Here is a 15,700-nt window from a genome sequence, read left to right as displayed (position 1 = left end):
TTCTTTCCTTTATAAAAAAAACTTATAAAGTCAAATCATCATCATTTAAATCCCTCCCCTCTAATTCTATTTTGTATTCTCACCCACTCTGTTCCAATTTCCCCTGATCTTCTCTCTCTCTCTATTTGAAACTTTTCTTCTTCAATTCTTCAGTTCTAGAGAGAAAGAGAGAGAGAGAGAGAGAGAGAGAGAGAGAGAGAGAGAGATGGGGTTGTACTTGTACATAGATGAGAAATCAAGAATTCTAAGAGTAATCAAAACTGTTTTCTTCTTAATAACTATGTTAGCTTCTCTGCTTATTTTCTCTGCTCCTATCTTATTAATTATAACTGATACCCTTCTTCCATCTGCACTTTTATCAATTGCTTCTTCTTTCTCTCCAATTTCACCATCATCATCCCTTTCCTTCATTCAAACTCTTTCTTCTCATCTCAATAACTACGATTTTCGATATTCTCTTGTTGATATTCCTCTTATCTCCATCTTCAGATCAGCTGCTATCTTCTGTAAGTTCAACTAGCCATTTATTCTTTCAATTAACCAAAATCCAAACATGGGTAGTAGGAATCTATCTTCTTACCCATGTTTGAGTTTAGCTTTGTTTTTGTTTACTGAATCAAAATACAAACATGGGTAGGAAAGAAACTAATCTTTATCTTATGTATATATATGTAGGTGTTTATAGCATATGTGATGGATTAATGCTATCAAGAGGTCGATATTTGATTGTTACGATGTTATGCTCGATATCATCATTGGTGTTCGTATCGTTAAAGGCGTCGTTTGTTTTTGGGGGAAATGGTTGGAAGCAAAGCAGAGAAGGTCATGTAAAAGTCATGGAAATAGCCTTGTTCATGTGTTCTTTGTTATTGGCAATAGCTCATATAGTGGTTGCTTATAGGACTAGTTGGAGAGAAAGGAGAAAGGTTCTTATTTACAATATCGATATTGAGGCGGTAAGATTACTTCCTATTATCCCTAAAGCTTTATTCCTTGCTTCATTAAGAAGAGAAGTGTTGAACGACCCGATTTTTGGACCGACCACTACCTCAAACAGAACGTGGCCGTTGGCCAGCCCCAATTGATCAGGGTGTTTCTCTCTCTTCATGGCCTGATCGATGGGGCCGTCTACATCACCTTTTGGCTAGTGGTCAGCCAAAAAATCAAGCTGTTTAGCATTTTTGAATTGAGAAACAAGTTTATTCTTTTGTCGATTTATTTAAGTAACTCTATCGGAGACTAGAAAAAACCACTAAGAAAAGCATTCTGGCTTTGCTGGGCCAATAGGCCCAATACAAACGCCAAAGCCTAACAGGTTCACTGGCCGGACTAGCGAAGAAAACTTATACTAAAAGAGTTTGTAACTCAACAAGAGTTGGTTGAAGTTAATTGAAATTAACAAAAACAATCAATTTTGCTGATCATTCCCAATAATCTAATAAATTAAATTTTGTAGATAACCCTAAGAAAGAAAAAGGATGTGAGATATGAGATGGATTTTCAAAGGGGACAGGTTAAGTAGGTAATGACTAATAATACTATCAAAGATATGGGTGGTCATCTAGTTTTGGTAGAAAATTCCAGTTTTTTAATGATGAATTAGAAGAAGAAAAGTTTGAAAACAAGACTACTACTACTACTATATATAAGAAACCTCATAACTACGCCAGAGTTAGATATCCTTGGGACTTATTCTATTAATAATGCTGCATGGGCCCATATTGCTTTACATCATCACAAGTGGGACCTAATTGTTACTGAGGTTGTGTTTGATGGCATCGGTGTGCCATCCGATGTCTTGAACGGATATGGCCTCACTCGGTTACCGTAGGTCCCATTGTGGGCACACTATAAGTCCCACATCGCTCAGGCGAGCACTTAGAAAGATAACTATACCTACAATTGTAAGAGAAGTACTCTTTAATTCTTTATACGAGTGCTCGAGTTTTAGCATTTGCCATTCAACATTTAAGAAAAACTCCAAAGATACTACTAGGTATCATGTGTAAAAATAAATCTTTAAGATGTGGACAAGTTTTACAACAGTGTATGAGAGTTCACCCCGAAAACAAAACTTATATTATTGTAGTGCTCAACCCTAGACAATATTTGGTAGATCAGTTTGTCTTGTGAGTCAGCCCGTTCGAAAATTTTTCTAATTTCAAGAAGGAAAAAAGAAGTTATAATCCTGTTTTTGTATTGTTTGATTTTGGAAGTACCATGTGAGCTAACTTGATAAGTTGATGGTGCAGGTCTCAACTTGCAAGCAAAGATTCCAAGCTCAAAAAAGCTTCTAGAAGAATAAAGTACAGATAAGAAATATTGCTGGCGAAGATTAGGTTGGTTAATTAGGTCAAAAGGGAAAAAAAAATACTATCTGTCAATAGTGTTGAAAGAAGAATCCAACTCCAACTGTCTTACAGGTAATAACTGCTATCCAATACCTGCCTTCACTATAGTTGATCAATTGGTCCACCACATCATCTAATCTTCTTTATAACATATCCACTAAAAAATCTCTAAGATGTGTGGGGTTTCGTCTCTACCTCACTCGTGTCAATCAAATGGACTCAAAATCAACCTAAATCAGCTGTCCAGATGAGTCGAACAAAAATTATAAAATTTTATTTGAGTTGATTCAGACTTCATATTTGACATAGTATAAAATAAAACCACCTAAAAGTAGCTCAATCCATACCGAGGTGAGATACTGCACCATCTCGTTTACTATTCAAGTTTTATTGCTTTCTTACTGGAGGTTTTAGCTAGCCGTTAACTATACTTTCCATCAAACTGTTAACTTTTTAGGGTTCACAAATAAAAAGTGGAATAATGGAGATGAAAATCACCGAAAGAAAAAGAAAAAGAAAAAGAAAAAAAAAGAAGCTAAAACTGATTTGTTAACCAAGCATTGATTATTGATTAGGTCATCATATTCATGCATGAATAGTAATGTTTGATTAACTTTTCCTTGTTCTTTTTTAGGCTTTTAATTCCAAAGGAGATAAGCTGTCAGCAGAGGAAACTGGATGTAACAAAAAAATCAAATGTCAGTGTGTCACCCTTTGTGTATATAATAGAATTATAGTATTATATTTTCAACTGTAAAGAGTGTTGTTTATAAAAAAAAAAATAAAGTGTTGTTCTGTTAAACATCTAAACATAGTTATTTTATGCACTCATTCATGCAACTTGTGACTTGTCTAGTATATAATATAAAATTGAACAACGTGATCCAGTTCACAAAAACGAAAGTGGGGTTTAAGAAGGATGACGATATTGCTCGTATAGATAGATGTATAAGATCATGATTATAGATAGCGCAATAATTCACTTGATGAGCTAAGCTATTCATTTAATGAAAGAAACAAAAGGCCAAATAGCTACCCACTTCATTTGATTAGCAAAATTGGAGATAAAAAAAGATTTGTTATTGATAAGTTTAGGTGGAAGAGAGTGATTCATATGTTTCTTCTATGTTTCATGCCATTCATCAGACTGATCCACTCACCTTCCCTGTGTTTCACGCTGTTTCTATTATTGTTAATGCTTTTCTTTTTTTGCTGCACATTTATAACTGTGGCTTTACTATGGTTTCTCACTTGTACTCTGCTGTGATGTAAACCATATGGTGGAAAAAACACAATTTTTTGGGTATTACTCAATAAGCTTACAATCTTACTCAAAAGATATACATAGAAAAGAAAGAAATATCAGTCCTCCACTCTAAACTCGTATAAGGAGATACTTATAGATATTATTCCACCCAAAAGAACCTTACTAAAACAACTTTACGACTCCTTTCAAACATTGGACATATACCAAAATTATTGAACATGTCTTGAATATGAGTTGATTTCTAGCCTGGATATCACACCACATCACAGTAGAGCGAATCGTATTGTGATATAAGATGATGCAGACCGACCTGTTAGTGGTAATGTCCCCAACCTGTTAGTGGTAATGTCCGTTTCCACACACCCATACCTCATGATTTTAAAATGCTTCATTAGGAAATGATGTTTAACCTTTTAAGAGGAGGACCACACTCAGTCTCACCACCAATGAATTGCTTTACGACACCATACTGATATGTCATCATGTGGAGTGGAAGTCGAAACAGAGGAAGAAAATGTTTCTTCTGCAATTCCCTCTTCCCCTAATCGAAACCAGGTTCTCCCCATACAAATCGAAACCAGTAGTAGTTCCATTCTATCTCTATGATCAATCTCAGTCTAGTAGTAGTACTATTAGTGGCCGAAGAGATTCTTCACAAATTCTCCTTTCTCATCCCAAGTCTTCTTATGCTTCATCTCCTGCATCAGAAGACGTGGTTGAAGACGTAAAAGAAGAAGCTAAAAAAGGAAGAATAGTAACTGAGAAAGAATATGTACCAAATCACGTAGCAGTGATAATGGATGGGAATGTGAGGTGGGCGAGACAAAGAGGGTTGCCATCTTCATCAGGTCATCAAGCTGGTGTTCGTGCTCTTAAAGATCTTGTTCAGTTATGTTGTAAATGGGGAATTAGGGTTCTTACTGTTTTCGCTTTCTCTTGCGACAATTGGGTTCGTCCTCAAGTAAGCCCTCCTAATCTCATCTTAATTGAAAGACACCCATAAACTGTTTGATAAAATGCCTCAAATACATCTTTCTCTATATCTTTTGATTGGAATTTTATTCTGATGTGTGTTTGATTTGTGTTTCAGATCGAGGTTAACTTCTTAATGAAATTGTTTGAGAAAGTAGTAGAGGATGAACTGGAGAATTTCATGAGGTAATTCTGCTTAAAGTGTTACTGTGACGGAGGAATATTCCTTCACCTTCCTATTGCAACAACACCCATATGATATGAATCCTACTCTGCAAGGGCAGAGCCAGGATTCAGAGTTAGGGAAGGCTAGCAGAAAGTTATTAGAAATGACACTCTCTACAATGTATGCATGTACTTGTTTGAATCAGTTCGACTCGTTAAAAGTCGATTTTGAATCGGTTCAAATCGTCAAAATTTACGCACCATTACGTTTGTCTGGTTGGGCTCTTGAATTTAGAGCTAAAGCTTGTTAAGATTGGATTCCAGATGATGCGATATTGACGGTTGTAGTTGTATACATCTAACATGCGTTAGGGTTAAGTCTAACGTCAATTAAGTTATAACAGGGTGAAATGTGAATTGACATCCAGTTATAATGGGGGTTAAGTGTCAAAGTGGGTGTGATCCGACAGATCCAACGGTGGGTGTCCATGCACGTGATCGACGCGATCCAATGGCCCAAATGCTTGCCTCTTCGTGCAAACTTTCAGTGAAGCTTCAACAATTCAAAGGCCCCGCGTCTTTGGCGCCGTTGGCTAAGATCCAATGGTCGAAACCATTGGAACTTCGGGTATAGAGTGGGGACATCCAACGGGTGACGTTCTAGGTGGCCCAAAAGCTCCAGAACGGACGAGCGTCATTCCAGGCAACCATTTAACAACTTGGGAATGTAGAAAAGCTAAAAACGAAAATCTAAAGGGGAGACTCAACCCGAAAACCTTGCAAGCGCGAAATAATCTTAGGACTGGTAGTCTACAATGTATGCCAATGTCAATTCTCTGTTAAGAAAAATTCAAGTTCTACTCCAGGATATAGCCTGGGGTAGTCGTCATATAGCACCACCCTTGCTGCTTTGGTTGGGTGGTAACTTGTGCCTCTCTCCACATCTAGCTACTTCACCCAGTTCCCATCTGACATGAGAAAAAAGGGATTGTAAAAAATACCCTAAGAAAAAGATTGATACAAAGAAAAGGTGATCTGGGATTCCATTTTCTCTTGGCATATAACCTTCTTATTGTTATTTTAGCCGTTCTCTTATTATTGTTGTTATTAGTGTTTTGAGCGTTATTATTGTTATCTGGTCCCGAATATGATAAGTTACTTAATAAGTAGTTCTTTTTTCTCATAAGATTCTTGTGCCATGTCAAAAATGAAAGAGAAGTCCTATTGTTTTTCACTTTGTAACAGGGATGATATTCGGGTGTCTGTCATTGGCAATCCTTCAAAGCTCCCGATTTCTCTACAAAAATTGATAACTCGCGCAACAGAGATCACCAAGAACAACTCAAGAGTTCAACTGATTGTTGCAGTTAACTATACTGGAAGGTATGACATAATACAAGCATGTCAAAGTATTGCACACAAAGTAAAAGATGGTTTAATCGACCCGGAAGACATTAACGAAACCCTAATTGCTCAAGAATTAGAAACAAACTGTACAGATTTTCCTTACCCTGATTTACTAATCCGAGCTAGTGGTGAACTTAGGATTAGCAATTTTATGTTATGGCAATTAGCTTACACTGAATTATTCTTTGTACAATCACTGTGGCCTGATTTTGGCGAGAACGAGTTTGCAGAAGCTCTGCATTCGTTTGAGCAAAGACAGAGGCGATATGGTGGAAGAAATTCGTAAGCGATAAAAAAACATTTGCATATATGTAGAATTGATCTTGATCATCTTTTTGTTTCAATCGGCATGACATTCGTGATTCCTGTATTAGTTCTTCTGTTTTTCTTTTCCACTTACTGAATCTGATCCAAAAATGTCTTATTTACTTGAGGATGAAAAGGTAATTTTAGTATATAACCTAGTAGATGTCGCGGTGAAACCAGAACCATAGAACACCAAAAGTACCACGTACAGAAACCACAACAATTTCATGTATAAGGCAAAAGATAAGGCCGACACACTCACAAGTCACAACCTTGGATGAATTGGCTTATAAAATTCAGTGTTCACAAAAGACCACCATGATCGCCACCCAAATATAACTCAACCCAGTTCTCTACATTACTCTTCACACACTCAATAGCACGACCACCAGCGCCTATACCACATAAAGCACATTAAGCAGTAGTTACCACGGACGCCACCAGCACAGCTGCTGCTTCATATTTCTTATGCACTTGCTTACACGAAATTTAATCAAAATTGGGGAAAATCCAAGTCCGTTTCGGATTGGGAACTAAGACACCATCAAACAAGACCGCTTCAGAACCAAGTTTGGGTCGTCCACTTTGTTTTCCAGGTGCTAAATCACCAGAGTGGCTTGATGGGTCACTCGTTGGTGACTATGGGTTCGACCCGTTCGGGTTGGGAAAATTGGCAGAATAGTCGTAGTATGATTGCACCAGAATTTGGCTAAGAATTTAGCTGGTGATATTATTGGAACTCGGTTTGAGAGTTCAGAATTGAAATCGACTCCGTTTCAGCCATTCGCATACAAGGATTTCACGAATTTTAAGTTATACTTGGTAGGTGGGTACTTGCTACACTCGGTGCAGTAGCTGTTGAGTCACTCACTGGTGTTACCGGGCACAATGATGGAAAGGTACGCGTTTTTACTGAGTCGATAACCTCATTTTACTTACCTAGTCAACTCATTCATGTAGATCGACATGGTCATATGCGGATATAGGCCTTCTGCAGAGGCGTCAAATGAAACTTTAGGCTTAATAATTTGACTTTGTGTAGTAATTTTCATATGGAGCTGGTCGATGGGCCTTCGTACTTGGGCCTTCTTCCCTCATCCATTCATATATTGATATGGATCTAGGTGCTCATAAGTCTCGAGGGAATTTACCCGGAGGGAAGTTTTTTGATTCGTAATAGTTTCATGGTAGAGTCAATATTTATTTCTCCTCTCCTTAACTCTATATCTAGAACAAAACTTAGTCATAGTAATAAGTAAGACTTATACTAGAATAATCAAAGTCATTGTAGTCAATGGAGTGTTTTATTTGTTTTTGCAAATTTGTCATTGATTACAACATTTGAAAGTGGACAACTTTGACCGTATAATGAACAAAACTTAGTGATGAAGTAAAAATACATGAAAATAAGTTCATTTTGTGGAACAAACGAAAGATTTTTCCTGATCTTCTTTGTTCTACAACTCGCGCGTTCCCATTTCTTATTCGTAACTCGAAGAATTAGACTCTGCAATAGGTAAATTTTCCTTTCTCTTCAAGTTTTTGTTTTATCTAGGGAGGTGCTGGGAAATTTTGGTTTTTAGTTTAAAGATTTCATACAGGAAAGATCATTCCAAAATGAGACAGTTCTAGTTTATTTTTGTGACTTAGGGTTTTAACTGATAAGAAAGATTTTTCTTATCATAGCTATTCATAAAAATGATAATACTTCTCTTCCCTATGCAATTTTCAGTCTCAATTTTGGGTCCTGACTAACTAATTTTTAATTCTGCTTCAGAGGATGACTTACTCTCTAGGCAACAACGTTTTCCCCTCCGTTGAATTCTTCAAGCGCAGGAATTTCGAGACCATTACTTGCCATGTCTAAGCAACCTTCAAGAGCTTCTAGGCGCTTTACGCCAGGAGGCCGAAGTCCAAGACCTGAGACTTCAAAGGCACGTCCAACATCATCTCTTGTGTCTAAGCAACCTTCAAGGCCTTCTAGACCCTCATTGTCAGGAAGCCCAAGTCTAAGACGCGTGACTCCAAATGGGCGTCCAACATTATCTCCCGTATCTAAGAAACCTTCAAGAACTTCTAGACCCTCGTCTTCAGGAGCCCAAAGTCCAAGGTCTGTGACTCGAAATGGGCGTCCAACATTATCTCCTGTATCTAAGCAACCTTCTAGAGCTTCTAGATCCTCGTCATCAGGAAGCCGAAGTCCAAGACCCGTGACTCCAAATGGACGCCCAATATTATCTTCTGTGTCTAAGCAACCTTCGGGAGCTTCTAGACCATCATCATCAGGAGGCCAAAGTCCAAGACCTATGACTCCAAATGGAAGTTCAACATTATCTCCCGTATCAAAACAACCTTTAAGAGCTTCTAGACCCGTGTCATCTTTAGGAGGCCGAAGTAGTAGTTCAATACCCGCAACTCCAAATGGAAGCTCAACATTATCTCCCGTATCAAAACAACCTTTAAGAGCTTCTAGACCCGTGTCATCGTCAGGAGGCCGAAGTAGTAGTTCAGTTCCTGTAATTCCAAATGGAAGTTCAACATTATCTCCCGTATCGAAACAACCTTTAAGAGATTCTAGACCCGTGTCATCGTCGGGAGGTCGAAGTAGTAGTTCACTACCCGCAACTCTAAAGAGACAGCCAACACTTCCTGCCACGTCTAAGCAACCTATAAACGCTTCTAGACCCTCATTATCAAGAGGCCGAAGTTCAAGTCCTGTGTCTCCAAATGGACGTCTAATATTACCTGCCACGTCTAAGCAACCTTTAGGAGCTTCTAGAACTCCTGCACCAACTTCATGGGCTACCTTACCTTCTTCTAAGCCTGCTGCGCCTGAACGATCCTCAATCCCTTCAGTGCGTTCTTCAACCCCTACTGCACAACCTGTAACCGCTTTTGCAAAGTTGTCGACTGATCCTGCAACATCAGCAAATGCTCCTGCAATGTCTTCTATACCGGCAACCAAACCGGCTCTACTATCCAAGCCCACAGCAAAAGCAGTTGCACCAACTCCTCGAACATCAATCCCCTCAAGTGTATCTAGTATACAGGCTCCTACTCGATCTTCTTCAGTGATAAGGTTGGGTCCTACTACAACAATTAGGAACCCTCCATCATCTGGTAATTTGCTGACAACAAAATCCAGACAACTGAAAACTTCAGATACGCCTGCAAAACCAGTTTCTGCCTCTAGGGGTATGTCTGGAGCTCGTTGTGCTCAACTCTCTTCTCATGTTAGTTCTAATGGAAAATCAATGACAGACTCCAAATGAGAGTAGACATAACAGCCAGCAGGGGCTCTGTTCTTGAGCAAGATACAATGCAAAGTGTTTCTGGAAGGGGTTTACGTCCATTGACGATAGAAGTTCCAGCTTCGTCCATGACCAGTGGAAAATCAGAACCAGCAAGGAAAACGCAAGTAAGTGTTCCAGATTTTTATTCTGTAGCTAAGAACAGTAGCGGTAGTTCTGAACAAAGGCATCAATAACAAAAGCATTTGATTAAATGGGTCTGAAGTAGAAGACAATGAACTTGGCAGCGGGAATCGAGGTCGATCTTCTTCTAGAAACAACTGTGACAGGTGAAAGAAGGAAGCCCCATATTATAAAGTTCAATACAAAAAAAATACTAATACCAGTCGCATTTATACATAGGTAGAATACGGACGTATATTCCAATACACATATATTCACTAAATCATGTCACTCGTATTCTTGTAGGAATTCTGAGAATTTGGTTTTCGGCTGAAAATTTAAAATTGATGTAAAATGAGCTCATATTAATTCGATTGCCTTCGTATTCTGGCATTTGTTAGATACTTGAGTATCTTCTGCTTTATGGTTGTGCTACTCAGTTTAATATTCTCGCACAGCCAAATTATAATACCTCTCCATGATGGTGCTCTTACATTTAAGAGAAGCTGCCTGAAAACAGGTATATGCCGCTATACATATTGAGTGACCTCGTGTTGCCCCATTACTTGACAACTTACCGCGATGTGTGTTATGATTTGTTAATTACAAAACTACACTATAGCATATTTGTAAGCACCAAAAGAAAAATACAATCCAAACTACACTATTGAACTCTTGAATTAACCTCAAGTATTTCAGTCGATTACACCCCAAAAAGACGTACATGTAGTGAAGTTGATACCAACCTTGATCTCGAATAGGACTCACATCTCTTGGTGTCTTACTATGATGTATGGAGATTTATATGAAACTTAAAAAGTAGTGTATGTTATTGGTACAAATAAAATAAGTAAAAGTAATTTAGACGGACAATGATGCTATTATAAAGTTAAAGTAATTTAGACGGACAATGATGGCTCTACCACTACCATATGGTAAATCTCCGACACAAAATCAAGGCATTGGAAGCTCTTAGATATACCTGCAAAACTAATTTTTGCCTCAAGAGGTAGGTCTGGAGCTCCTAGTACAGAATCCTCTTCTACTGTTGGTTCCTATGGAAAACCAACGGGACATCGCTCCAACTTAGAGTAGACGTATGAAGAAGAGCTATATTCGTGCAACTAGTAGATCATACCCTAACAACAATGACAATGTGAAACTTGTTCCAGTAAGATGCTAGACAAATGAAAAAGTTGTGAACCTGCAAAAGTTGGCTCCTGCAAGGCAATACGATCAACAATCCATTCCTAACAACTCCACCACAAAGTCATTATGGTGGTGGGGCGGCAAGTGATACGGTGGTCTGTGAAACACATTTTAGAAGACGATAATATGAACGTCTTTTCAATGGTGATATCAGTGTTGGAACTTTACTGGAAGTGGTTGTAGTGTGATTCTAGTGGAGGTGTTGTAGTGACTGTGGTGCAGAGCACCAAATAAAAATGTTCGTTGTCAGCTTATAATATTCAGCTTATTAGACACTTAATATGCAAATAACACATTTTTGTGGCTTATTTTCTGTTTTAGAGAAGTAGTTTTTCTATCTTAAACTAACCTACTTTAGATCTAATATGATTATATCTGTAACCAATCTCTGATAAGTTATTTGAAATCGGAGTTAAGGTGATACTCCATAGACGTTTAATTCTCTTATCTAAATTCGAATTTGATAAATTAGTTATATGTCAAATAATATATTGTATTTGATTGGAAATACTCAGGCGGGTAGTAGCAACTCGGTGCAGTAGTTGTTGAGTCACTCATTGGAGTTACCTGGCACGATGCTTGAAAGGTATGCGTATTTACAGAGTCGATAACCTCATTTTACTTACCAAGTCACTCATGTGGATCAAGATGGTCATATTTGGATATGGGCCTTGTGCAGAGGCCTCAATTGAAACTTTGGGCTTAATAAATTGATTTTGTTTAGTAATGTATTTTCAGGTGGAGCTGGTTGAGCAGCCCTCATAATTGGGCCTTCTTCCCTCTTCCATCCATATATGAATGAGTCAAGGTGCTGATGATCGCTTACATTGAGTTCCCGCGGAACACCAAGAGTTCACGCAAGAAGAAAGTTTTCTGATTCGACAAGTTATAAATAAATTTAAATGCGGAAATTACCCTGCTCCCCGAATAACATATTCTATAGTATTAGTTTCATTGTATAATCAATACGGTGTCTATTTAAATTAGTTTCACGCGGGAACAAAACTTAGTCATAGTAATAAGTAAGACCCAAATTAGAATAAGTAAAGTCATTGTAGTCAATGGGAGTGTTTTATTGTTTTTTTGGAGCTATGGGTCATTGATTACAACTTATCAAACTAATTGGACAATTTTAACCGTGTTAATTTGTTATGAAGTAAAATTACATAAATACGTTCACTTTAAGAAAACAAAAACAAACTAATGATTTTTCGTGATCTTCTTCGTTTTCAATCCGCGCACTTCCATCTGTTATTCGGCCCTCGAATAGGTAATATTTCCTTTCTCTTCAAGGTTTTTTTTATCTAGAGGTGCTAGAAAACTTTTATTATGATTTTGCCTTCTGTTTACCTTTTTATTTGGTTTTTAGTTTAAAGATATCATGCAGTAAAGGTCATTCCAAATGAGACAGTTCTAGTTTATTTCTTATGATCAAGGGTTTTAACTGATAAGAAATATCTTTCTTTCTTGTTATAGCTATTCATAAAAATGATTCATGAGTTGTAATTTGATCCTGACACTTCAATCTTTAAAATCAGCTTGAGAGAGCAACAACTTTTTCCGCTCCGTGGAATTCTTCGAGTGCAGGAATTACAAGACCCTTTTCGTCATCAGGAGACCGACACTACCTGCCATGTCCAAGCAACCTACAAGAGCTTCTAGACCATCGTTGTCAGGAGGCCGCAGTCCAAGACCTGTGACTCCAGATAGATGTCCAACATTATCTCCAATGTCTGAGCAACCTTCAAGAGCTTCTAGACCCTCGTCGTCAGGAGGCCGAAGTCCAAGACCCGTGACTCCAAATGGACGTTCAACATTATCTCCCGTGTCTAAGCAACCTTTAAGAGCTTCCAGACCCACCGTGTCGTTGTCAGGAGGCCGAAGTAATAGTCCAATACCCGCTACTCCTAAGGAATGGCCAACGTTTCTTGCCACGTCTGAGCAACCTTCCAGAGCTTCTAGACCATCGTTATCAGGAATTCAAAGTTCAAGTCCTCAATCTCCAAATGGACATCTAATGTTACCCGCCACGCCTAACCAGTCTTCAAGAGCTTCTAGACCTCCTGCACCAACTTCACCGGCTACCATACCTTCTTCTAAGCCTGCAGCTCCTAAAGGATCTTCGACCTCTTCCATGCGTTCTTCAACTCCTTCTATACAATCAATAACCGCTCCTGAAAAATTGTCGGCTAATCTTGCAACATCACCAAATGCTCCTGCTAGATCTTCCAAACCAGCAACCCAACCGGCTCTACTATCCAAGCCAACAGCAAAAGAAATGGAACCAACTTATCGAACATCAACCCCCTCAAGTGAATCTAGTATACAGCCTCCTCCTCGGCCTTCTTCACTGATTAAGTTGGATCCTGCAACAACGAGAAACCCACCATCATGTGTTAATTCGCAAACAATAAAATCAAGACAGCCGGAACATTCAGATATGCCTAGAAAACCAGTTTCTGCCTCAAAAGGTAAGTCTGGAGCTCCTACTGCTCAATCCTATTCTCATGTTAGTTCTAATGGGAAATCAAGGACAGGCTCCAAACGAGAGTAGCCATAGCACCCACCAGGGGCTCTGATCTTGAGCAAGATCAGAGCCCAATGTTATAAAGCTCAATATAAAATAATACATACATACGTACGTACATACATAAGTACATGCATACATACATATATACATACGTACATGCATATATATATATATATATATATATATATATATATATATATATATATATATATATATATATATATATATATATATATATGCATAAACAGATATATAAGTTTGTGCGTGTATAGATATTCAATGAACCATGTCACTTGTAGGAATTGTGAGAACTGGGTTTTCGGCTGAAAACCTAGAATTGATGTAAAGTGAGGTTGATCAGTGTGCATATATTAGATTGTTGTTGTATTGTGGCATTTGTTTGACAGCTAAGTTTTTTTCTGCTTTATGATTGTGCTACTCAATTTAATATTCTAGCTAGCATAGCCAAATTATAATACCTTTCAACCCAAATAAATCGAGGGAGTAAACAAGTTCCACAATGAATATTTGTTTTCGATTGATGGAGCAAGCTCTTCGTAAATAGATGTATGCCGCTATAAATATTGAGTGACCTTGATTTGCCCCATAACATGGCAACTTACCGCGATGCGTGTTATGATTTGTTAAATTACGAAAATTACACTTGAGCATATTCTTAAGCACAATAAATGAAATCCTAAGTTCCTGACTGTACTCTTGAAATCTTGAATTAACATGAAGTATCTAGGTTGATTACAACACAACAAAGGTGTATTAAGAGAGACTTATACTAAATTTAAAACTTGTGCAATAAGATTAGACAAAAATGAAAAATGAAATCAAAACAGAAATCTTCATATGATATTAAACCAACTGCCAGCCAGTGTTGTAAGTTTAGTCCCCTCACAATAATCAATTTGATTTGATTGGACGGTCTTGATGTTTTATATCTTCACATCACTGGAGCAATGGGCTACAAATTACTGGATGTGGGACTATCTTATCACTAGAAGAATTTCTCATTCATGATGGATCTTAATTCAATTTTTTGGGTGATAGAGTGATCAGACGGTATAGGTTGTGTTGATAGCTTGGACGATTGCTTTCCAATGGAACGCTTAGAACCTATAGGTTGTGTTTGAGATGAAGTCGTAAACCAACTATTCAAACAACTAAGGGCTTGCCAAATCAAAAAATCTATTTATCTAACTTGAATAGAAAAAGACACTCCATTGGTCTCAAATGACAATAAAAATTAAAACTTTTCTGTTTGATATTGGTGGAACCTTTCTCAATAAAGAGAAAGGCTTTCCAAAAACAAGCGTATGCCGCTATGAGCGGCGAGCACACGGTATTCTTTAGTAAAAGGCGAAAGAATAGTTCGCTCTGTGCTCACCGCACGGCTGCGTGATTGACATTGAAAGATACGATCACATTATGTATTCACCTTGATGTTTTGCAAGTTTGTTGCCTATTCAATGTGGGACTATATGTCCCACTAAACCTGAGCTAATTATGAGATGAAAGTTTCATCTCATAATTAAATAAGGTCTTAAAACAGTTTTTAATCTTCAATCCAGAGTTGTTCTGTTAATAGAAGTTTACTTGGAGAAAAAGAGAGAAATTGGCAGAAATCAAATCCCCTCGCATGAATTTTTTGGCCAAAATGCTATTGCATTCAGTATTGGTAGAAAGAGAAAGTTTAGACATGAGCGAGTTAAAATCAAACGAAAGGATCTGCCTGACAAGGAAGGGGAAGAAGAGCTATTGGGATATGACAAATATTCTTTTTTCCAATAATTAAGAGAAGATGATTGTCCTAACATATTTCTAGCTACCCAAGGATACACTTAAAGTCTACCACAGTTTACAAAACAATGTTAGACCGAAAAATTGGACCGACTACAGGCTGAACGCCTGTAAAGTGAGACCCATTTCCCTCTCAACTGGGACCCGCCCAATGAAAGCTGAGCACATCAGTGTTCGGCCTATAATCGGCCCCCTTTTTCAGGCCGTTTAACAATTCTGTAACTACAGGTTCCAAATGAGAGTAGCCATAAGCCGTAGCAGCCAGCAGGGG

The 15,700-nt window shown here is 38.0% G+C and overlaps 2 protein-coding genes, 1 non-coding gene and 1 pseudogene across 5 annotated transcripts; 3 read left to right on the top strand and 1 right to left on the bottom strand.

Moving 5' to 3' along the window:
• The first annotated feature begins 32 nt into the window (after positions 1–32).
• Positions 33–3,196, top strand: LOC147541723 (uncharacterized; annotated as a pseudogene). Its single transcript, XR_015224321.1, has 4 exons — positions 33–506; positions 676–956; positions 2,253–2,423; positions 2,986–3,196. The product of XR_015224321.1 is annotated as an uncharacterized LOC147541723 (transcript).
• Positions 3,197–3,816: 620 nt separating this feature from the next.
• On the top strand, positions 3,817–7,789 carry LOC147541722 (cis-prenyltransferase 4, chloroplastic-like). 2 transcript variants are annotated; one of them, XM_086638446.1, is made up of 4 exons: positions 4,063–4,579; positions 4,709–4,776; positions 6,001–6,138; positions 7,295–7,789. In XM_086638446.1, exons 1-4 carry the CDS (start codon positions 4,133–4,135, stop codon positions 7,452–7,454), a joined length of 813 nt encoding a protein of 270 aa, XP_086494572.1. In that variant the 5' UTR covers positions 4,063–4,132; the 3' UTR covers positions 7,455–7,789. The 2 variants fall into 2 exon arrangements, with proteins under 2 accessions (XP_086494571.1, XP_086494572.1); XM_086638445.1 differs by lacking the exon at positions 7,295–7,789 and having other exon boundaries at positions 3,817–4,579; positions 6,001–6,492.
• LOC147541721 (uncharacterized) lies at positions 7,252–10,281 on the top strand. The gene is made up of 2 exons (XM_086638444.1): positions 7,252–7,367; positions 8,246–10,281. The coding sequence occupies exon 2, from the start codon at positions 8,328–8,330 to the stop codon at positions 9,738–9,740; it is 1,413 nt and encodes a 470-aa protein (XP_086494570.1). The 5' UTR covers positions 7,252–7,367; positions 8,246–8,327; the 3' UTR covers positions 9,741–10,281.
• A 4,625-nt stretch (positions 10,282–14,906) lies between these two features.
• On the bottom strand, positions 14,907–15,025 carry LOC147541720 (U5 spliceosomal RNA). The gene has a single exon (XR_015224466.1). It is a non-coding gene; the product is annotated as a U5 spliceosomal RNA (small nuclear RNA).
• Positions 15,026–15,700: the final 675 nt, after the last annotated feature.

Source organism: Eschscholzia californica, unplaced genomic scaffold, assembly GCF_041429995.1.
Source record: "Eschscholzia californica isolate CP2 unplaced genomic scaffold, dmEscCali1.0.p SCAF_4, whole genome shotgun sequence".
Classification (NCBI taxonomy): domain Eukaryota; kingdom Viridiplantae; phylum Streptophyta; class Magnoliopsida; order Ranunculales; family Papaveraceae; genus Eschscholzia; species Eschscholzia californica.
The sequence above is the reverse complement of the archived record's forward strand: the minus strand, read 5'-3'. Positions and strand labels throughout refer to the sequence as shown.

Bases quoted from the DNA above. Each gene is read 5' to 3' on its own strand.
- LOC147541722 (XM_086638445.1), top strand. From the start codon at position 4,133: ATGTTTCTTCTGCAATTCCCTCTTCCCCTAATCGAAACCAGGTTCTCC. The intron at 4,580-4,708 runs GTAAGCCCTCCT...TTTGTGTTTCAG, and splicing joins ACAATTGGGTTCGTCCTCAA to ATCGAGGTTAACTTCTTAAT. The intron at 4,777-6,000 runs GTAATTCTGCTT...ACTTTGTAACAG, and splicing joins GAACTGGAGAATTTCATGAG to GGATGATATTCGGGTGTCTG.
- LOC147541721 (XM_086638444.1), top strand. From the start codon at position 8,328: ATGTCTAAGCAACCTTCAAGAGCTTCTAGGCGCTTTACGCCAGGAGGC.